General features: G+C 46.8%; 1 protein-coding gene and 1 non-coding gene across 2 annotated transcripts; both read right to left on the bottom strand.

The window, feature by feature from the left end:
- Positions 1-1,151: 1,151 nt before the first annotated feature.
- Positions 1,152-12,116, bottom strand: LOC129214441 (somatomedin-B and thrombospondin type-1 domain-containing protein-like). Its single transcript, XM_054846028.1, has 5 exons — positions 11,793-12,116; positions 8,644-8,838; positions 7,649-7,727; positions 5,712-5,888; positions 1,152-2,101 (listed from the first exon to the last, which is right to left on the bottom strand). The coding sequence occupies exons 1-5, from the start codon at positions 12,019-12,021 to the stop codon at positions 1,984-1,986; spliced, it is 798 nt and encodes a 265-aa protein (XP_054702003.1). The 5' UTR covers positions 12,022-12,116; the 3' UTR covers positions 1,152-1,983.
- A 7,223-nt stretch (positions 12,117-19,339) lies between these two features.
- LOC129214461 (small nucleolar SNORD12/SNORD106) lies at positions 19,340-19,422 on the bottom strand. Its single transcript, XR_008579696.1, has one exon. It is a non-coding gene; the product is annotated as a small nucleolar SNORD12/SNORD106 (small nucleolar RNA).
- Positions 19,423-24,275: the final 4,853 nt, after the last annotated feature.

Below are 24,275 nucleotides of genomic sequence, written 5' to 3'. Positions count from 1 at the left end.
ACTGGGGTGAATGCAACTTTTGGAAGAGTAAGTTTTTTAAGCATTATTAAGCAAAAATTGCATCCTTTATAGCCTCAGTACTCAATTCTGAAAGCATCTGATAAGAGCAGGGTTTCATGCTATCAAAAATCTGGGTAGATTTTGAAAATGAAAAATGTTTCCAACAGCCAGCTCCATTCTGCTCCTGAAATGACCGGCCGCCTCTTTACAGCCCTGTGGCCCAATATGGGGCTTCTGCAGGATAAAGAAAAACCTTCCAATGACTAAATGCTACAGTTAGTACGTATCTCCACCAAGAAAATGAAACTGGCTTACAGCTTGATAGAAATTCCTGACTGCAGAAACCAAAACGATGTACTCTAGTTATTTATTCCCAAGTCACCCCTCAGGGGATCGCGTCCCTCTACTCACAAACCAGCGAGTACTCCTAAGCAGGCCACAAGTTAGTTACAAGCTATGTCATACAGTGAAGCACAAACCTTGTTTGTTTTTTTTTTTTTCCCTTAAAAATCTTGCTACTCTGGGATAAGATCACCCCACAGAGTCATTAATCCAAGGAGACAGCTTGCAACATACAATAAAGAGCAGAGTCTTGCTCTCAGATCCCTACTGCACTGGCCAGGAGGCATCAGCGCTTTCAGACCTCTCGTCACCGTACTACACACACACCTCTGAGCATCTCACGCGCATATCCTCTGTGCCCTTTCATATTTTCATGAAAGATCCTCAACATGGTCACTAGATGGGTTTCATGATCCAAATCTAGGCTAAAGTCAGACTTCAGCATTAAAACTCTCTTCTGGAGCCACCCCCAGCCACTCACCTGGGTTTTGACCAATTTAATTACCTTGTCGCTCACCACTGCAGTGCTCTGCCACAAAGCACAAGTCCTTTCTGTAATTTTGTTTAAGCAGATTCAGAAGTATGCGTATATTAAAAGAAATATCCCATGCACTTCCGCATAGCGGTAGGTCATGGTGCTGGACTCCCACCTGTAAATCCTGAGTAGTGGTGGAACTGGACAGCAGCGACTTTTCCTCCAGTCTTACCTGCAGAGGTGTCAGCGGCAAGATTGGCTGGAACAAATTAGGCAGGTTCAGGCGCTAAAGAGATGGCACTACGCAGATTAATCAATTAGATACACACTGGGAGAATGTCTCCAGTCTCCTTTATTTTCATTCATAGAAAAGTATGAATATTAATCAGAGGAATATAAAGAATATATTTAAAATATTTTCCAGTAAAAAATACAAGGCTATAGCTAGCCCTCCTGGTACAGCTGGGATGACTTCCTATTTGGAGCCCGAGGACTGCACTGTGTTTTGGGGCAACTTGGAGATGCTCCTTGAAACCTGAACTCCAAGGGCCCATTTATGGCTGGAACCTTCTATTCTCACAGATGTGAACAGGCTCATTTCTAAGTTTTGCCATTATCTCAGCAGTGCAAGATCCAACCCTCTGTAAGACTGAGGATCAATATGAAATGATGAGACCAGGGAGGATGAAAATAAAAGGAAAATACTTATAAGCACAAGCAGGAAGCATCCATGAAGTGCCATTGCCATGAAAAGAAGGCACTTGAGTTAATTTATTTTGCATTGTTGATTCTTCATTGAGACTTTAGAAAAATAATAATTAAACCTATGGCCCTTTTTGTCTGATTTCTTATTTGGTGAATTCTCGTTCCTCTCAAGAAAGGGGGAATTTGCAAGAAGTCATCAGGGTCAGACAGGCCTCTCTCAGGGATGGATGGGCAGAAAGAGATTGGCGCTTCACAGACAGCCTGATTTCTTTGGAAATCGGGGAATACACACAGACAGAGAGGATTCAGGATGTCTGAGTACAGACAGCAACCTCTTGAAAGTAAGTGGCGTAGCCTCTGACATGGAGAAGTCATTGTTTTGGTTGTGGTTCCTACTGCTGCCGCACGTTGGTGCCAGAGAAGCCATCACAGCACTCGCTTGCTGGGACTGTCAGGAGAAGTTAGATGAACAAGAAGCTGTGAACAGAAGGACAGGAGCAAGTGTCCAGCTGGCGAATTCTCTTCCAGGTTCCCTTGCATCGAGGGTTCCCCACTGCCTGCCAGTGCAACAGCTGATTCCTGAAACACAGTCACAAGAGGGAGAAAGTTGATGATCTTTGAAAGAAAGATGATGACCTCCACTGCAGGGCAGTCACTTGTACAACAAGGGCTTAAATCACCCAGTAAATCCCATCTAGTTTGCTAACATCGATTTTTCACTCCATGGACCCAATTCTGCCTTTCTACTCCTGTAAAGAAGCAGCAACCACAGTGACCCCCAAAAGATTATAATAGTGTGAAGTAAAGCCACAGTCAGTCAGGAACACTGGACCAGAAGAACCCAGAGCAGCACATAATGTTAATTCCAAAACGATTCACAGAAACATTCCCTTGAGGTGCCCAGCATTGCGTGCAACAACTCACAAAGCACACTGACATCCCCATAACTCCTGTATTGAAACACTTGACAGGTTGCAAAGTGGGCAAAACACCTCTTTCTCCGTTTTTCTTTATAACACCATGTGAAATCTCAGCAGGCAGAGCTCTATTGCCACCCACAGCCATCGAGATGTTGAGTAAGTGCCTAGCACGCAATACACAGCACATGTCTGAGAGCAGGTGCAGGGACACGAGCGTCTTTGGATAACCACGTTAGTGGAACACTTCCCTAAGCTTTTCCACCTTGCTAAGAGCTGCACACCATCACAGCCTCCGGATGGCAGCTGGCTGGAGGTACCAGACGCACAAGTGTTGGAACAAGGTTACTCACAGGCCTGTTAAGTAGAGGGCAAAACAACCAAGCAACCAACACTTTTTCTCCCAGTCAGTCCATCAATATATTGACCAGAATTGAACAGAGAAATATCCTATTAAAACAACCAAGCAGGGCACTTTTCACAAACAGTGGCTGCACAACAAATGCTGGCCTAACGGCCACAGAAACTGAAATTTTGCTATAGCACTGTGCCCCTTCCCAGATTTTGGCATTTAGTGGTTTAAGGGAATTCCTCAAATCAATATGTCCCAGCCCTGACCTTTGGAGAAGCACAAACACCACAACAGGATCAGCTCTTACTCTACAGAGAGCTGCTCACAGAATAGTCCAACAGACCTTTACCTTCTGCTTGGTTTATAGTTCTGTGGAAACTGGAATTATTGCTCTAGCTCCACAAAGACAACCCTGCCCTTGGTTTAATGAGATGTCATGCTCCAGAGCAGAGGTTTATGCATCACACATGGTTGGAAAAGGCTCACTGTATTTTTTTCTTTCGGCTTGGGGTCATTTCAAAATACCAGAATCTGCACAAGGAGGATTAAGATCCCAGATAGAGCAGGCTGTGCACAGAGCAGCCCCATACCCTTGAAAACTCTGGGCTGCAGCTTTGCCTTTAAAGGCTTTACTCCTTAAACACATAAGCTAAACTTGCTTAGTCTCATCTTGCGGATGGGGAAGGGAAATCCTGACTTTGCTATAAATCAAGTTCATCATCCTCTGTCTCCCTCTGGCCTATGAGCATGGGCATAAACTGCTGCAGTCCGGACATTTATGTGCTACAACCACCGCATTTTGCTCCAGATGATGAAGAGCAGCTGATCCTCCTAGACAAAGGCTGAGTAACAATTTCAAAGATGTCAAGTCTGTGCTTTATTTGTAGATCTTTCAGAAGACAATCCAAAATTAACAGATCAATTTCCCAGCTTGATGCTCTACCTTGTTTATCTCATAACCTTCTAGAAGAAACAAGCCAATGCAAGCTAGATTATCCTAGCTATCCTCGCCTGATGGCCACAGATCTGGCCATAAATCAAGGACTTTGGGAAACCTCCTGAGCTTGCATAACAGGGCTTAAAATGAACTAGCATCTTCTACAGAGTGGGAGACAGGTGGAAGGCACAGATAACAAGCATCTCTCTCTAACTTGAAGCATTTATAAGCCAGACTCCACTTAGACACAAGAAGATAATTAGGAAATACTCATCAAAATATACCAGCATTGCTGAGTTTATTTTAAACTCTGTCAGATGTTTTCCTTCCTGGGAGTCACTCTTGGAACAGTATCTCGGGGAACTAAACACTGGCACAAGCTGCTGAACTGACAGGGCGAGAAGCAAAGCGCAGGCATGGCGTGGGTGGGACAGCAGCAGCTGTGCACGCTTCCCCACACAGCCTTGGCCAGCAGCCCCGGAGACTTGGGCCAGCATGCGATGGCACAGGTCAGCCGGGACAGCCACCACTCCGAGGTTACCACAAACTGTCCATGTCCCTGGCAGTTACACCAGCAAAAATTCAAAATGAGGGTGAACTGAGTAAACAACCAGAGACTTGTGAGTCCATCTGGGCAAATTCAACACGCTGCATCCTAGGCTCATGCATCAGCTTTGGCCTCCCACCATCCTCTTTCTCAGGGCAGCAGTTGCTTTCCCATCTTCTTCCACTTTTCCTTACAAGCATCCCATTCCTGTCCTCCGCATCTGGCCAGCAAATCCCAGCCAACACCCAATGATCAGATCATCATTCCTAAAGGACACAGTCCCATTTTCTCTGTGCTTCCATTCCATGTACAGTGCCATTCACCAGATCAGGCAGATGAAAATGCCCCCCTCTTTTTGCAGCCCAGCGAGGAAATGAATTCCTGAATTTTTATTTATTTATTTATTTTGCTTAATCTGATGTTCCTGTCTGGCTCCAAGGTTTTAGTAAAATAACATTATTGTAGGCTTTTATAATCATTTACATGTTGAATGCAGGTAAGAGCTACTCCTGCCCACATCAGTTAGCTTTTTTTCCATCTTCATCTAAAAGCTTTTGGAACCTTTGTACATAATAAGCTGAGGCAGGGAAGGAAAAGACTCTAACGTGACTTCCTCTTACTAAAAGCCTGAGAAAAACCCTGCCTAAAAAAGCCCATTATTGGCATTCTTGGTAATGCAATACATTATGTGCTTGAGGTCTGATAATCCTAGGTTAGAGTTTCTGATTCAAATGAACATGCTTATTTCAACATTTATATAAGTTTTAAAATATCGCTGCCCAGCACTGATGGGCAATGATTTTCTCAGGCAGGGCTGCTAACCAGTTTCAGAGGATGCCTTTAATAAGCTAACAACAGGGTTAAGAGTAGCAGGATAAAAGCAATGCAGAAGCTGCACCTCCAGTGACCAAGCACTGGCTTGGGAGCCAGAACTCCCCTGCTGCTGGCTCTGCAGCAGATGTGTTTTGCAGCTTCAAGTCATTCCCTTCTTCTTTGTTGGAGTCTACCCAATTTGTACAACCTGGGTGGTCCCCATCAATTGTCCCAAAGCTGCTTCAGATTTCCTGGGATAGGATGCTGAAAGTGCAAAGATGTAACAGTACTTCCATCCAACCTCAGGTGCCAGCACATACCCCAGGTCCCTAAAACACTCACCAGAAATACCCATAAAGGGTCATGTGTAGAAACAAAATCCACAAACTCCGCAACTGTGCCACTTAAAAGTCAGTGCAGCAAAGTAAGTGCAGGTACTCCTACACTTCAGTCCTGGCTCTGCCACTGATTTAATACGTGAGCTTCACCAGGTCATTTAATCTCTGCAAGAAACTCATGGTATGTAACAAACACCAGTTAATATGCGTACAGTGCTCTGGGATGAGCAGATCAAGGGAGAAGAATGAAAAATTCAACATGAAAACAAAAGTTAAAACTCTTACTTTTTGCTTCCACTGCCATCCCCGTAACAATGTAGACTTCTGGAGTCTAAAGCCGGGTGCTGACACTCCACGCAGACGGTGTGGCCCTCCCTGAGATACTGCATCCAGTGAGTGTACGAGTGGTGGCTGTGCCAGCAGCCCGGCGTGATGGCCACAAGCTGGAATTCAACACAGTACCTGCAACCAAAATAACCGAGTTAGTTCAGTAACCGGATTAGAGCCCTCCATGGGACTGGAAGAGCCAGACTAAACTGGGTGACCATAGATCACTAATGAAGAAAAACAAAAACCAAACAAACCCCAGGTCATAAAAACCAGAACATGTGGTGTACCTGCATTTTGACAAGGTTAAATGGGGAATAAAGCTACTCTGCTGGTTTTCAACTGACGTATCAAAAAATAGCAGGTATTACTGGCATCTGTTTTTACAAATAGAGACACAGATTGGTCAAGCGTTTGACTAAAGGCAAAAAACCCCACAACAAACACACAGGTCTTCTGATTCCAGGTCTGGTGTCCATTTGCTGAACCATGCTTTCTCCATCATCTGCTCTCAGTTACTTCTAATGGGTTTTGTAGAGTAACTTGCGACAGGAGCTAAGATTTGGTCTGTACAGGTTTTCCGTGTGATGATCTCCTTCCTAAGAGACAGAGTGAGATTGTCACATCTCGGTGGAAGGACTACCAGATTGACACAGCACTTCTGCCCTCCGTGCTTCTGCTTTTAACCAAACCTGAGAGGAAAGTCCAAAAGAACTGGCCTTGTTTGGAGGGGAAAACCAAGGAAGTTCAGTAATCGTCTATAAAGACAGCAGAGAATTGGGTTCTAGTCTAGACTGGTTGTATATCAGTCATCCTGGGGATTTCCAAACACCTTCAAGTGGCACACCGAACCATGTGAGCAGCTTGCTTCCTTGTCTTGTCTGAGGGAAAGAGAGCGAGGATAAATATGCATGCAATAAAGCTGTGCTCACATTTTTGAATTTTACAGGGAGAAGGCTCAACTAATGAGGACTCCAAGGGCAGCTCAGGGTGAACAGATGCTCTTTCCTTCAGACACTTAAGTGAAGGTGATGGATGCACCCAGGCACTATGGAAATACTTATATGCAGAACAGCATGTGGGGAAGAAATCAACAAGTGCGTGGCTGCTTCATGCTGCAGCTCTGGGAAACTCCACACAGTCTTTACAGGAATGGCAGCTCTCAACAAGAAACAGGCAAACCACCAGGGACTGCAATAAGATCCCCTGGAGAATAACTACTTTGCAAAACTCCATACGAGGGGTCACATGGTGGAAGATAACCTTTCCCATCAGAACCGTGTCGCTGCTAGTGATGACCCCAGCTGGGAAAGAAGAGGCCTGGGAAGGCTGATGCCAGCTCCCCCGTGTTTGAGGCACCAGCCCGGAGGCAGAGCGGCACCCACAGAGATGGCCGTGTCTCAGAAGGTAAAATGCAACAGAGAGCTTTCTGCACAACCCTGCCTGTACCTGTGCTGTGCCACACCAGCGTGCCAGCCAAGGGGGGCTGAAATGCAAGGGGGATGAGTTTCCCATGCAACAAGGTAGCAAACTCTGCCCCCTGAGAATTAACTCCATTTATGCAAAAAAAGTGCAAACTGCACCAGAGTCCACAGGAGGAAGAGCTGAAGTGAATAGTCTTTGGCTTTTGACCACACAATTTTAAACAGCAGCGATGCCACGAACAAAGAGCTGAATTTCAGTCTTGTACTGGCCTTACATCAAGGCAGACCCATGGCCTTCAGAGGCACCGCAGGGATTGCTGTCGCTGAGGGGAGAGCAGCACCCTGCTCCAGTGCCGCCCTTCTGCTGGGAAGCGCCAATTCTCATCGGCAAAAAGCTGGGCCCAAAACTGCAAGCAGAGACACACTGCAAGTGGAGTATGACTGTGCCCCTGTGCTGAGCCTCCAACTTACCCTGCTCTTTCACTGCCATCAGCTGCAGCTCTTTTTTTCCTCGCTTTTCCAAACCCTCCTGTTGTTATTAGTGCTGGGACTGTGTGTATCAAAGAGAAAGAGTACATACCGTAAGTGGCAATACTGCACTAAGGCTGATATGTCTGCAAAACAGTAAAGATGGGCTTTTAATGTCATACGGGTTTATCTTCAGCAGGAGACAAAAAAAATTTCTAACTTTGTATTTTCATATTATGCATGACCATCAACCATTTCACTGAAAAGAGAACCTGTATTGTTGCAGATTTTTGCCTGAGCAGAGTGAGCCTACTTATCAGGCGCACCCAAAAGACAGAGCGGGGAGGCAATATTCACTTAATACCAATTCTCAACAGGTTTGAAGAAGTCAGTTGTAGCCAACATCCAGACTGGACAGATTCTAACCCCAAAATACCACCAAAATGACAAGCAATTCCTCTAAAAATCAGTAAAGGTATGTAATGAAAAGTTGATCTGAACAAACTGAAATCAGGCGTTTTTCTCTAGAAACTAGTTGGAGGTCTCCTCTGCCTGCACTCTGCTCCTTGCCTTTGATGGGTATTGCTCCTTCATGACTTTTTACAGATGACTCATAAAATAAAAAATAATAAAAAGGAAAAAAAAATAATGCTCAACACCCATTTATGGAAGTTTTAAACAGGCATAAATCTACAAACTCTATCAAAATTTCCAGAGATTTACACTTGTAAGATCATAACAGGCCTGTAGTATTTCACTTCTGAAGCACAGCAGACCACAGCAAAGGGCAGGCACTACTTTCCAATACTGTCCCGGGAAGGAGATCTCTAAGCCCCTGTGTGAAGAGCTCGGTTCTCAGTTACACCAGGCAGGCCCAGAGCAAACATGCAGGCGTCTGAAAACTCTTTTCAAATACAGAGAAGAAAGATCAGCTCTGCTGACCCAAACAAGAGTCCTCCCCCCGATTACCCAGGCACTTACATTTTCAGCGGACTTACTCAGGGACTGTTTGCACTCTGTTCCTTGCCGAGTCCAGTACTCCACGCAGCCAGCCCTCTCCTCCAGAGGAGGACATGCCTCTCCTCCATTCCTGGGCTCCTGGATGACGTGCCTCCTCCGAACACGATATGTTGTCTTGCAAGGCTCTGCACAGCCACTCCAGCTGCTCCACTGAGATACGACACAGGGGATAACTGGAGGAAGAGTAACAAACAGGAATGTGGAAGGTTACAGGAATGATGCAAGTGATGAGCCTTCTCCAGAAAAGACACTTTTTGACACAACTGTCCTTATTTCACACCTGTCCCACAGTTGTGTTGGGCAGTTCCCAGGAAACTACCTGCCTAGAAGGTCCAACCATCCAAGCTAGTCTACATGGGGCCAGTCACCTCCCTCTAGCTACACTGCTGCAAGCCTCCCCTGCAAACTGGGACCTGCACCAGATGAACTGAGAAAAGATTTAAAATTAGACAAGGTCAAACTGAGTGGTAAGAGAAGAGGCTAAAGAGCAGGAGGAAACAGAGGGTGTTGTAGACCTTTCATGCAGATAAAGCCTAAAATATTACTGACTTCTCTTGTCAGATGGCACATGGCAAATAATGACCAGCCATGCAGTTTGCACCATCGCATGGCAGGCTGGAGGTGAGTTCAAGAAGCAAAATACGATGCAATGGCTTCCACTTTGTATGTGTTGGAACCAATCCCAAAATATTTTGAGGATGTGACTCATGACTTTAAATTCAGGGAACTGGCACTAAGTAATGCTTCAAAAATCTTCACATCATTGAACATCCCTACTTGCTCTCACACAGTATCCACCGTGCTAAACTCCTAAGCTTCAGCCTCCAAGCAGCTGAAGAAATGTCTTCCTGTAGCATTCAACACCCCATCCATTCAGTCTGAAACACACTGGTACCATTCCCTGTGTCGTATATTCCCTTTTGTGACCTCTTCCCCATGAGCATGTCCATAGTTGCGTTTCACATGATCAGACCTTTGGAGGGAACTATCAGGAATAACAGAGAATCACTCAAGAGCACAAGAGCATTTACCTGCTGGTCTCTCTAATAGGTAACCTCAGACAAAAGCCCATGATATACTCGATCAATTGTATTTAACCAACACAACCTAAGCATCAAGAACAATACCTCTGGAGAAAAACACTTGCAGGTCAGCCCAAAGTCATATATTTTTTTTTTTCCACATATTCTCAGTTGGCTACAGTCCTTCTCCTTGCATTTCTGTATCTTGTGACTGAATTGGGCCAGTGTATGACACTGCACCACACCAGCACTTCTAAGGACATCAATCTTCAGCCACACCAGTGAGTAGGTGTCTGATCAACATTCCTACCTTGCTGGTTCAGCCACTGGGTGCCTCACACACACAGCAACCAGGTAAAGTCAGCACCCACCACGTTACGTACACTAAGGGCTGCACTTGCAGCAATGCACCGCAAAACAAGACCGTGCGTTGGATTGCAGGCTACCCAACATTATAATCCTTCTGTGCATCTCATTTATTGAGAATCTTCTGCTCTTTTCAGTTTGGTTTAGCATCAGATATTAATCCTTTTGCCTTAATATTTTGCTTTACAAGTCAGTTTGATAAAACAGCTCTTTAGTGGTGAGAATAAAGAAAACTACTGAAAAAAGGCCAGGCGACAAAGGCAAAACAAGTCAAAGTAGAACTGGGGCCCTTACATCCAGCACAAATGAATCACAAGAAATAATGCACAAATATCTCATCCTGCACAAAACCAGCTTTCTCACCAGACCTCTGTAAGCAGGATGGTGTTATTCCTCCAGTGAGCCACAGGATGGCACCGGGCTGGCAGCAAGGGCTGCAGCTGTGACACGGTACGGCTGCAAGGGTCCCAGCACAGACAGGGAGCGGCGACTGCTCTTCGCTATTCCCTCATGAAGGGCTCACAAACACATTTTTCTTATTATTCTTCTGTACTACGAAGAATAGATGCGAGGGGTTCCCCTCCAGCCCAGTCATCCCAGATGACTGCCAAGAGCAGCACGATTCAGATGCAGCAGTACTGAAGAAGTGCCCAACAGCCCAACCGTGCTCAGACATCGAAGGCACTGGGGCATCCAGCACCAACCACCAGAGCCCTCCCCAGACAGCCCCAACAGCAGGACAGCCAAGCTGCACCCCTGCAGACCTGGTGCCCTGCCTCAGGGCAGGGGGGAGGCAGGTTTATGGGTTCCAGAGCGCGGCACTTTTATGCTCACTGCTCTCTGCTGCTCTTGGGAGTTGTTGGTCTCCAGACCTGCCAGCCTGTCCTCGCTCACAGACATAGCTTGTCTAAATCACACCAGAATGAACTAATTTCCCACTCATTTTCCAGCTCTCTCTTGAAAGGAAAAAGGCAATTAAATCCCGGGAATGTCTGCCCATCTGCCTAGAGCAAAACTCTGCTGAGGCACAGCTATGCAGATTAAAAAAAATAATAAATAAGGCACTATGTGAACAGAGAAGACTCCCTGAGGATGCTGTTTGTGGGAAGGGAATATGAGGTTGCACCACTCACTAAAATATCTTATCTCCTTAACTCAGATCTGCACTTTAGCGGATGACTTTTATGGAGGGAGTGCTGCTGCACTCCCCAGGAAGGCAGCGCTGCCCGCAGACCCCGGCACTCAGCCGCACAGGCACCATGCTCCAGGCTCTCATCAGATCAAATGCCGGAGCTGCAGCTACACGCTGCAGCTCTCGATGCCTTTTGCAAGGATGTGCAGATTAACGCGAGCAGCAGATTTGATCCCATCCAACCCTCAAGAGGCAAAGGAATCGAGGGATTCTGACTCAGTCTGGAAACGTCCCATTTCACATTTCTGGTCCTGTACAAACACGCAGCATCCTGAAGCACCCTGCCAGCTACCTGCCCCAGGGCAACCCGGGGGACTTCAGCATCTCTGAGACCCGCAACCTGGGTGGGAAGCAAAGCGTCGGCAGCATCCCTCCTCCAGCCACCTGCATCCCCGCCTGCCCCCTCTCGCTTTTCCCACAAGCAAAGCGGAGCCCGGCGACGCTTTTAAACGCAGCCGGAGCCCCGAGGGCAGGCAGATGCCGGTCAGCTCGGGATGCAGCGAGGACAGCCGGACCCAGGACAGCCCCAGCCCCGCCGGCCACTCACCTGGGCAGGCCTCGGCGTAGTCGTGGCAGCAGTCGAGGGTGCGGGCGCACGCCTGGTCGCAGTAGCAGGGCCCGTGGGAGCCGTCGGGCCGCCAGCCGGTGCTCAGGCAGGCCGGGTCGCGGCCCGGGCAGCACAGCCCGCGGGAGGCGCAGCCGGCGGCGGCACGGCGGGGCAGGGCCGGCAGCACCAGCAGCGCCAGCACGGCAGCCCAGCGGGGACACCCCGCCATGGCGGCACGGCGCCTCCGCAGCCCTTCGCTCCCCGCAGCCCGGCACGGTTGTCGGCTTAAAGGCGGCGGGAGCGAGCGCCGAGTGGGAAGGAGCCGGCCCGCCTCCCCCGCGCCCTGGCCCCGCCGCTGAACGGGGGAAGGCGGCGGGGCGGGACGGGACGGGACAGGACGGGAGGAGCCCCGGTACCGCCTGCCCGGACGGTGGGGCTGGGGCGCTGCGGCAGGGCGAGTCCCGGGACCCCTCGGTGTCCGCAGTGTCCCCGTCCCGGGCAGACCCCCCTCCTCACCGCTTTACACAGGCAGGTGGGTCGGAGCAGCGTGGGCTGCTCACCCTGAGCGGTGTACGGCGCGGACAGCTACACCCAGTGCCCTAACAACAGGTATTCTGTACACAAATACCCTTTATTTTCCTGATGCTACCATAATGTTTCTTTGCTTTAACCTTCGTGGCATCTTATGATGCCCATGCATCCAATAGTTCCATTTCTGCAGACTTTCAAAACGAAAGGGTATAATTTCTGCGCTGACTAGCTGCTAGCACTTACCAGCCAAATTATCGTAAAGACTATCATCAAACCAAATGATAAGAGAGACTTTTTTTTTTTTCCAGATTTGACTCCAGCATACCCCAGGAGCCATTAAAAACCTGAAAGTACTTCATTCCCAGTACAGCAGCTTGTAAGAAACACGATCCAGCTGGCTATACTGCCTCTTTACTCTGAATTTTCTGCTTACTTTCAAATGCAACAAGCTTAAAGTGATTAGACTTACTCCTGTGAGTTATTTAGCTATTCAGGAGGAAGCTAATGGCTTTACTGTAACTTTTTATCAAACAGACTTGCTCTAAAATATTGATCACAACAGATGTTAATGCCTTGCTGAATACTGAACTGGGATTTATAAAACCCACCCATTGATTTTTTGCAGCTGATTATGCTGTTGTACTAGCAGTGGGTATGGGCAGAGTGTTCCCACTTCAGAGAGACTGTGGATTAGATGCTTCTAGAAAAGCAGAAAATAGTATTAGAGGACATCATCATGTGCAATGCTGGAGGCACGGGAGCAAAGGAGATCTGGCACCGCACCACCTCAGGCATATCATGGTGAAATGTTACAAAAAGATAAGGAATAAAAGGAACTTTAGCTTCTTTGCATGTCAATAGATGTCTGTAGCAAAGGACAGAGATCTCATTTTCTTAGCAGTGGTCAGATATTGTCACCTTGGAAATCGTACATGTAACAAATCCTGCAGTGGGCAAGAGGCAAAAAGGCCAGGAGAGGAAAGAGAAGAGCACTAGAAATAAGAGGCCATGGGGTCTAGGAAGCAGGAATTTAGTGATACCAGGAGTTAATTCCTGCCTCTGCCAATGAGTCACTCACTATGTGACCACGGGTAAGTCATTTGATCAATGTATGCATCATTCTTGATCTAGAACAGGAAGGACATTCAAAAGGAGGTTGCATTACTCACCTAATTAGTCAACACAAACCAGAGGCTTGTGTGGCTCTTGCACAATTAACTGAGGGGCAGTTACAGAGAACATTTCCCAGGTGTTTCTTTTGCCAGCACTGATGCTGCCATGCTCCAAGTCCCTCTGCCAACAATTGTTGGGGTAGGAGGAACACATTCATGTTATTCTGAGACACAGAAAACTGACTGAATGAAAATTAGCTTTAAAAAGCAATGCATCTGCATAAAGACTGCAATTTTGACTGACCCTGTGCTGTTACGAAAATTGGATCTGGGTCCAGACATCCCAATAGGGTTTATTTCAATCCACCCCCACCTAAAGCTCTTGGGAGCAAACTGTGTTGCTCATCTCCCATTCCCGGTCTGAAAGCAGAGCAAACTGTGTTGCTCATCTCCCATTCCCGGTCTGAAAGCAGTAGCTCTCCCTTGTTCTGGTTTGATATAGCCCTGGGGATTTTTTAGGGTTTGTTGGTTGGTTGGTTTTTCTTTTTTTTTCCACTGACAGGGTCTAAAGGTGGTAATGTTAAAGCAGCCAAGGAAAACATGGCCCAAGCCATGCTGGACCACATCAGCCCACCAACAGATTTCTTGCAAGACAATTGCTAAGTCTAAAAGCAGGACTGTTGGCCCTATGAGAAATGTTGGAGCCAAGAAAGTGTGCTTTACAGAAAGGAAACATGGCTAGTCCATGTTACAAAGAGAGGTTCAGCAGCAGAACAGCTTACAGAGCTGTCCTTCACAGTGGAGATTGTGTCTTCCCACCTATGGGGAACATGCCAAGAGGCAGCTAGAAATGCAGCTTTATCATCTTGTTCAAACCCAGCTGCTTTCCCAGCTGGCTACGCAGGGTTCCTGCCCTCTCATTCATTTCCCTTTGCTTAATTAAGCTGCACTGTGCTGGAGCTGCCATTGACCCAGTTCCCAGAGGCCCTCCTGCTCCCTTCATTAACTCTGAGGGGCAGGAGGATGTCGCAGATGGAAAGTCCCTTCCAAGGGACAAAGGGAAGCTTACTCTCACTTTTACTCTGGATAGTTAATCAGTGTCCCTGTCTGCACCACAGGCTGATCCACCCATCCATGGAATGCTGTCCAATACCAGCCCCTTCTTAAACTTTATTTTGCCATGACTCCCCCCCCAAAGATTATGTAGCCTAGATAGGATTTACCAGATTTAAAAATAGGATTCACCCTATTCCCAAGTATTTGCCTCTATGCCCCTTTCACCTGATAATTTATACATACATTGCAAATGTGTTAGGATAGCAGTATTTTCTTTGTTCTGTGTTTGTACAGTCCCTTGTATGTTATGTCCCTTGTGCAGGACTTGGATTCCTGTGCATTCCAGCAATAAGGAACCTAGCAGAGCTATGGGTAGGCAGGACAAAAGAAAAAAAAGTTCTGGTGTACAGTATCTGATTTTACTTTCCGTTGTCACAGCCAAGTCTGTAAAAGCACAGAAGGAAAGTAGCCAACCAAGTGATCTGATTTCTTGGAGCTGATTTCTACAGGTATGTGAAGGTCATAGGAGAGCTGTCTGCCACTCATTCAAACCCTTCTCCAAGGCTACCACAAGGGATGCTCTGTTTGTTCATTATATCTCGCCAAGAAGCACTACCATGTTCACACGAGCTTTCCAGAACACGACACAAATCAACAGCAATGGCAACAGTACTTGTCCAAAAGAAGGCAAAGGTCCACCTACACTTTTGCTGTTGTGAACAGGTAGTAACTTGAAAATCAATTTCTGCAGCAGAGTCTGTTCTGTGGTCTGCTGCCTTTCCTATCTCACACCCAGAGCACACAAGGGCACACTTTTCCAGGCTTTGCTGGCAGGAGTTCTAGCACACGTGGTCCTAAACAGACGTCCTGCTGGGAATAGAGGAGCACAGGAGAAATTCCAGTTGCAGAGAAACCCTCAGCAACAATGTTTCCAGAGAAAAGCTGGGGCAAATGAACAAGCTTCCTACAACTAACTAATCAGATAGAGGCAGTAAAACTCCAAAACCAGGAAACCCCACAAAAGGCTGAGACCTTTTGGGATAGTTGATAACGAGGGACTTTGCTCTAACCACTGACAGCACTTGTACAAATCAAAACTGCATGCCAACTCTTGTCACCCCTCCACCCTCTGGAAGCTGAGCTCCTAAATTATAATTATGTAAAAACCTTCCATCCTTTTCTTCCTATCCCATCATCCTGCTTCTGGGGATATTCCCCTTCATGAAATGATGCTCCAGTACCCTCTGAAACAGGCTGTTTCATTTTCAGCAGTATTTATATTCAGACACAAGCCCTATGTTTCCTCTTGCTCCTCAGGCTGCTGCTGCTCTGGCTGAGCAGCAGTGGTTGTTCTTACACCCTGCCTGCCTGAACCGGAGACAAAGTGCAGCAGAGGAGAGGACCACCAACGTGAATCCAAGGAGAGATTGAACTGCCCCACGCTATTCTTAACTAACTCTCCCTTTCAAACTGTCCGTTGTGCTTGTGCCTGACTGATCAGGCAGAATAGGGGCAAGCTGGCCTCATGCCAAGGCCAAAGCAACTGCCATGGTTTTGTGTTCATGGCATTTATCTGATTCTGTAGTTTGCTGAATGTTTTCCCATCCCAGATCTTTCCCTCTGTGTAGCAGATAGGAAAAAAAAAAAAAGCCTCCAGCTCAGGAAAAGCAGGGAACACATGCTAGAAACACCTGGCTGTCTCTGAGGATTTACCCTGCCTGGGTATTCCACTGAAGCCATTCACCTGAGGTTTTACTGTTTCTTTCACTCAAGTGTTTACCTCCCTTCCCCATGCCCTGGCTGTAGGGAATCTTTGAAGCATCTCAACCCTTCATTCTGCCCTAGGCCCTGAGGATGCTGTTCTAGTTCTGCCAGCCCCAACTCTCAGAGAGCTCAGCGCACACAGCTCTTTCCTAAGACAGGTCAAAGTCGTCCTTCGCACGAGCTTGTGCACAGTGTCCTCTTACTCCTTCTCAGAGCTGATCTAACCATACCAGAGAGCAGAAACTGGGATTTGAGCTCAGACTGCTGCTCCTAAAAAGCCAAGCATTTATTCACCCTCTAGAAAAGCTGCGTTGGGTCAAACCAAAGACCTATCTCCCCCCCAGTATTTGTCTTCAATAGTGGCCACTGTGAGATGCCCAGGAGGAATATAAAATAGGTTGGATGTATAGTAGCATTTCCCCAGAATGCCCTCATGCTTTTGGTAATTTCACCTCCAGGATTTCTTAATAGGTGGTGCCTGTGCCTCAGTCTGTGTCTTATACAAATTCTCTCCCATCTCATTTGAGCCCAGGTAAACTTTCAGCACCCACAGTCTCTTTTGGCAGAATGCCACACTACACAGGGCACGAAGTTGTTTTGACCCTACCATCAGCTAATTTAATTTGAATTCCTCGTTCTTGTATTGGAAGAGACAGGGAACAATCAATTCTCATTTACTTTCTCAAGGCCACTTGGGATTTTATAGATCTCCATTGAATTCTCCCTTAATCTTCTCTCCTGCAGGCTGAAGAACCACCCTGCCAGGAGGGGCTGGCAGTTTGAGTTGGGGAGAGGTGCCACCATCCCAGCCTCTGCCGCAGCAGCTCCTCCGCTGTGCTTTCTCTGCCACAGCTGCATTTCTAACATCCAGTTCCTCACCCGCTCACCTCACAGGTCCTGCCTCTCTCAAGCCCTTCTTTAAGTTAGATAACCCTGGACAACAAAAGAAATCGCTGCTGCGGATGTGGTCTTGCTTTCCCATGCACCCCAGACACTATATGAATTCATGCACTTAAGGCCAAGATGAAAACAAGTTCATACGGGCAGATAACAAGGTCTTAGCGCTGACAAAAAGAGTCTCATGTGAAAATATCCTAATGCAAGAATTAAGGTTTTTTTCTTTTGACAAACTCAAAATAATAGTAAGGACTAGAGGAGCTGGCTGATTTACTTTCACATCTGCTCCTGCTTTCTTAAAAAGCCTGTCTGCCTGCTTACCCCAGGCACCCTGTGCAGAAAGCCATAATTAAAAAAGTGTTGGGGGGTCAGGAAAGGGAGGAGGACTAACCATTGAGTCTTAAAAAAAGGCTTATTTGAGAAAAGATTCAGGTGGAATTTTCTTTTATCAAGACCAGTAAGCAAAGAATACATCTGCAGGGATCCTAACACTGCTTTACTTGGTGGAGTTTCAAACCCTGCACTGCGATTCTCTCCTTCACAGTGTCCTTTAGATCTTAGAATAGAAGTGAAAAGAGCTTTAAATGGCATTCCCCTTCTGTACACATCTCATAGTTTTTAGCACACAGATACATGGGAGAAGAGTTGATAACAAGCAAGATTCAGAAATTTTCCTGAAGAAAATCTGAAGAAAAATCAGATTATGAGTCCATGTATTTGAGATTCTTCTGCCTTTTGCCAAAGTAGAGAAGAACACAGAAACAAATAGTCCTAAACTCCACCTGCAAGCAAAGCCCACCCAGGAACAGTCCTATACAGAGGGATGGGATCTCATTAGGACTGAAGGGAGTTTTGGCCAGCACACCTGAACTGGGCTATTGACCCAGGGACCAAAAAGCATCTCATCCAGAAGAAAAAAAACACCCTTCTTGTTAGACCTGGACTTTTCTGCATGTGCTCAGGAGCCCAGCAACTGCTGCACACCTCTGCAGATGTGCCTTTGCCGCCCTCGTAAAACTCACCCTCAGCAGGCTGCAAAGAGGAGAACCACTTCGGCTTCCCAGACGGAGTGCACAGAGGGCACTAGCAGAGGGCAGCAGTCTTCTCCAGAGCCCTACTGTATGACCAGCTAGCTCCAAAGCACCTGCTGGTTTTCAGCTCACCGCTTTTGTCCCCAAGACGCAGGCTCTCTTGAGGTATTGCTGAGGTAAAGGCTTCATCTCAACATCGCAAAACTAGCATCTCCAGCAGACTCCAGGACATGGGAAGTGTGATCTGCTTATTCTGCCCTCGCCTCTCTCATATATAATGCTGCATTACAAGACCATGGGGGAAAGTCAGGCTAGAAGAGAAGTAGGGAAGTCCCACTCCTCTCATTCAGATGTGGCCATAGGCACAGCGAACATGGGTGTTAGTCTTGTCTCTTCTGCCAAAAGTCACTACACAACTCCATCACATACTGTCTCTCCATAGAGAGCAAGGCTGTGACTCACCCCAGGGCATAAAGGAAACAAATTCATGGTCATTAAAAAGCTATTATCTTTAATGAAAGCTGGAGAAGGTTCAAAGTGGCCAGAAGTCTTATTTAGAAAATAGGAAAGATAAATACTTTAATAAAAAGCTTTTAGTGGTTTTCTCTCTGGGTCTTTTGCTTTCCCAAAGAAAAGGAAACCAGCCAACTTTTCTAACCTGGTACTTTCAGTTTTCTTTTCCTAAGAGAAATAAAGGAACAATTTGAGCGAGTCTGACCCTGTGAACAAGGTAAGCCATATTCCTTCCCCTAAGCAGAATAAAAGCCTTGAACAGGTTTGCATTCAAGTCGAACCTGGAATTTTCCCCTAGTCTGTGAAGGCCCAGGGTGACACCTGACTCTACAAAGGATTTACGGGCATCTTTTAAATTCAGAATAACCCCATGACAAAGCATAGTCTTTAGCAGAAAGAACACAATACCTAAAATCCTCCATCAATTCCGCAAGCTACATGACCCTCTCCCACATTAAGTCCTCCCTTTTCAGATTCCTCCCAAACTAGCTCCATTTTCATGCTTTCACCAGCTGCCTCCTCCTTCAGCCCTTGCACCTTTGTGTCCTCCTCCAGCAACGCTGCTCCTGCAGCCCATGCCGTGCTGTGAAATGGCTCCAGGAGCAGCAGGCAGCAGCAGCCTTCCCTCCCTTCACTGCCTCCTGCTTCTGCAGCCCATGGGATTTTACTGAGAAATCAACACTGTCGCTCTGATGGGGAAAAAAGTCAGTCATCACTTACACCAGCGGGTCCCCAGGAGTTACGCGGTTGCACACCCACAGCAGCTGTGCCACACTCCCACCTCCCCCAGCAGATCCACAGGGACAGTGAACTAATGGCAGGGGAAGTGGCAAAGCCCTGCACGCGTATGGCCACTATGGAACACTCACAGGATCTGCAATCCTCTCACTCCCTCAAGCTGGTCAGCAAGGGGCAGGGCAGAAAAGACCCAGAGCTACTATTGTTCAGTAGCTGGACCAGGATTTTATCCTAACACATCACAGAAACATGCTAAGAGCTTTTTTGGTTTCTTTTTCCAAAACTATATTTCCATGGACCTATGTGACCCTGCCAAGTCACTTTAAAAATGAATAGAAATGGTGTACATTTCTGTTCCATCTGCAGCATAGCATTGCTATCAACACTGACTCACCGCCTTAAAGAAAACAGCCAGGAGTAGACATCTGGATGACAGAAGAGGTCACTAGACTTTAAATAATGATATTCTAAAGGGACTTTTAATAACATTCCTAATGAGTCCAAGAAATTGGCATTATAAGCCCAAATCACCTTAATATTATCACTGAATATTCCTTTTGTATCTCTGGTGATAATGAATATAATGCTTAACAGTATTCAACATTGCCAAAGGAAAGGGAGACACAAAAGCAGCTCACAAGCACCACAAATCTAAGTCATGAGGAAACTTCCATGTCTGAAATTCAGGTTCTAAAAATTATAGTGATGCTGATAATCATGTCTTGAACCCACAGTGATACTCACTGCTTTGGAAAGGGAGATGAACGAAAAATGATCCACATAAGCTTTTCTGATGCCTGGCCCCGTCCACGCAGCCAGCTTGCAGCCGCTGGACGTTGCTCACATGCCATCCCCTCGCTGAAGGGGCTGGGCATGGTGATTTTAACGGCCATGGCCAAGACACTCAGAAATCAATATTTATGGCAAAAAGTCTGACAGTTTCTGCCAGCCCTGTTGAACTGAATTGGTGACTTCAGCTCAGTTCATAACAACTGCACGGTTCCTTCCACCTCCATACAGCCTTGTGACAGAGAGCCTGATGAAGCCTTAGTCTCCCTGGATGTCAGTGCAACATCTTCTTCTGACACCCACGGCCCATTCACTCCCATTCCAGTCAATGAATCTGGAATATATTTTTGGAGATTAATTACGTCCTTTTGTTTCCCTTTCTGTATCTCAGATCTCCATCAATATAGAAGGAACACTTTCAATAAGCAGGTCAATCATAGACACTTAAACACACAATTGGCTTCAATTACTTCCTGGTCAACCTCAAATTCACCCTTACACGTACCCTTTCCTGGTAGGTCTTTCGCACTGTTCATGCAGAGATACATAGATAATCAAGTACCTAATTCACTTGAGCTATTACCAGTTTCCATGTTATATTTCTGTTAAATAACTTGTTTGGCCATGCAACAGCAAACAGACTGACAATGCACATTAGATGTACAATAGATGACACCTTTCAGCAGGCAATATTTGGCCTATGTGGTCAGTCTGTTGGACAGAAGTTGTCTGAAAGTCAGTTTTGCTTCTTGCCTTACAGATCAGTTATAGGACTCGCTTCAGACTACTCATTCCCTTTTCCAATGGACTCACTGCCTTGAACACCAAAAACTGAAAAGAACTGAAAGCGTTAGGTGTTAGAGTTCAGACTAAGAGCTACAGCTTATTTGTACCCTCAGTGAGCTAGGACCAGACAGAAGAGGCCACCACAGGAAACCCCCCAGGGATTATATTTGCCCAGTAAAAGATGTTATCAACATTCAGTATGAAACCAACCCCCCTACCCACAACCACTGCCTTGACTAAGGCACAAAAAGCTCAGCTATGGGAAAAACTGCATAACTGCTGTTCCTTTAACCACCACCTTGAAGGCAAAAACAAAGCAAAAGAAGTTCACCCCATGAGATCTTTCCACCTCCACATGCTTCGTGCTCTGATAATAACAGATCTCTGAATAAGACAATGTGAAGATAAGGCTATTGCTAAGGGGCCAGAATCACTATTGTAAAAGAAGATTTTTCTTAGCCCTCTTCTAATCCAGAGGTTTACACAGCTGCTGAGCTTCCTAAAGAGATCCTCTCTTATGGAGTTTCCACTTGGGCTCTCACATTACACCAGCATAAATCTGGATCGCAGTAGCATAAAAACACAGGAGCTGACCCAAGTAACATCTCTTACCAGGATTACACAGTCCAGTTGTACACAGTCCTTTGCAACATGGTCCAAAGGGGCCAAACCCAGTTTTTGCTTTTACAAGAAAAGTTAAGACTGCCAACTGATTTGCTTTAGACAACTCCCAACTAACTTTGACAGCAACTTGGATGAGTTACAGCTGCAGAAGCCAAGAGCCAGAGCACTGTGCACACTCATACAGATCTCACAGGACAGGGAGCCTGTTCCGACTGTTCCAGCTCCTGAGGTTTGTGCTCCCAGCATGAGGGAAATGAAGATGAATAAACCCTGCGAGATCCTCCTAACGCTTCCATCGCTACAATTCTCTCTACAGGGCTACTCGCCCCACCATCTCTCAGGGATTCTATATAGGTTTAAGGATCAGGCAAACCTACAGGAAACAAACTCGCCAACAAGCTTCTCACCCACGGCTGAACCCAGGGATGCATTCCTGAAGGCCTGAGAGCTCCTGTCTTCTGTTAGCCTTGCAGACCTCCCATGCAGCTTTATATGTCCCTCCTCCCAGCTCTTGAGCCACAGCTGAGGGAACAATAATGCTGTGATGGATAGACAGACTCCCATCATCAGACAGAGGGAGTATCTGACAACACCCAGGTATGGGTGAGCTTTCCTTTTCAGTGTGAGGGAAAATCATTGGGGTCATCCGTGGATAGGTGTCTTTGTCAGGTTCCCTGTCACAATTCAGACAGGGAGAAGGCAGCTCCTCTGACCTGTCCATTTTGTTTAAAGTAAAACAAACAAACAAAAACCCACAAAAAAACCCCACACCAAAAATAAACCCCCAAAAACAGGGGGGAGAACCCACCAATGCCACTTCCAGCAGCCTGCAACACAGAGTAAGAGAGACACCACTTGCTGCTTGGAAGTAAAAGGCTGTATCACATCTCTCAGGCCACAGGCTGTGACATCCTTTGTGCCTGTTGCATCCAGTCCACACAGTACAGTGAACCCTGCACCCAGCAGCTGTGCCGCTAGTCTGGCAGTCACACACAGCCCTGATTCTGCTTTCTGTCACTGAGGAAATCCATCTGTGCTTCCCCTCCTGCTCTGCTCTATTCCTGTAAGTACTTTTCTCCAGGGCAGGGAGGAAAAAAAAAAAGCCAGGAAAACAGTGGCAAAGGGTGGATTTGTATCTGCTTTATAAACTAACAAGATGACTCAGAAGTTGACCCCTCCTCACCAAGCCTTCCATTTGCCAAAGGGCTATGTAACAGCAGATCTACCTGGTCAGCTCTGTGGGGGGAAAAAAAGCCAGGTTTGCATGCAAATTCATTCACCAGGTCACTGTAACTCATTCTGAGATGTGAGACCTCATCAGCATCCCTCTTACCCCCACTGACATTGCTACTTGTCTTTACAGCCAGCAACCTCACACCCAAGAACTTCAACACCGCTTCGGTACCCAGCGTATCATCCAGGATCAGAGGAAAGACTGGCAGGGCATTTGTGTCATAGTTCAGAGGAGTGACAGAGAGGGTTTACAGAAGGAAATCATGAACAGCAGCACAACACATATGTCACCCTCATGGCACAACAGCAGCTGTTGTGAAGCATGTGCCTGATGTGCAGGTTTAGGTGAAGAACCAACAAGAAATGCACATTGCTGTTAGCACCTCTGGCAAACACCTTTATCTCCAGGCAGTTTTCCTACCCCTACTAAGGTATTTCCACAGCAACATAAATTGCTAACAAAGCTTCTCAGACACTTCCAGTCCTCTTCTGTGGATTTCCAAGAAAATTGCACCTACAAATATCCTGCTGTAAAAAAGTGACAGTGAATACTCAGAGAAAAGCTTGCTTTGAACTGCTGGTGTCAAGGACCTGATCCACATGCACTGAAAAATGGATTCACTCTCAAGGTAGACCTTTCCCCGTGAGTGCTGTATCTCAGGAAAAAAGTAAGCTTTCATCTCTTCATGGTAGACAAAATTCTTGCAAACATGAATGGAGACTAAGCCAGTGTAACGTGTAACAACTACAGCAACACTCTGGTCAGCCTGCAGATGGTATGCAACCATTTGCAACCATTCTTTCTTCATCAGCAGGCCGTTAAATTCTGCAGCTGGATTTGGGAAAATTGGTGGGGGTAAGAATGTCTACAATTGCTGCAGGTGTACAGCACAAAGTGCACATACTGCAGACTGCTAAACAAGGGCAGAGGTAGAGCTAAGTATTTCTTCTCACTGAGAAATGGTATCCAGAAGTTAGCTGCTGCCTACGGGCCAGGCTCTATCCTGGACCAATGTGCAAGCATTCCAGTATCTGTGGGAGGATCAAAAGCACAAGCCTCACCCTTTCAATTAAAGAGCAGCCCTGAACCAGCAGCAGTAGGCTGTTGAAGACATTGTGGCCACCCACAGCGGGAAATGCGAGCATGTGTGGAGCAGAAAGCGTGTGTGCTACTCCAGGCCAGCCCCTGGGTGCTGACATATTGCCCCACCTTCAGAGAGTGGCTCTCAGGAACGGGCTTCAGGGAATCCATCTGGGCAAGCAGCACCGTGTGGGGTTGCATCTGCACACCTACCACCCTCATGCACCAGCCGAGCCTCCTCAGCGTGCTGGAGGGACACCTGCCACCATCGGAGATGGAAAATGTACCTTGCTGCTTTGTGCAGTCAGTGCTGACACCACATCTCCAA

This window comes from Grus americana, chromosome 17, assembly GCF_028858705.1.
Source record: "Grus americana isolate bGruAme1 chromosome 17, bGruAme1.mat, whole genome shotgun sequence".
Taxonomy (NCBI): Eukaryota; Metazoa; Chordata; class Aves; order Gruiformes; family Gruidae; genus Grus; species Grus americana.
This window is presented reverse-complemented; position numbering and strand designations above follow the sequence as displayed.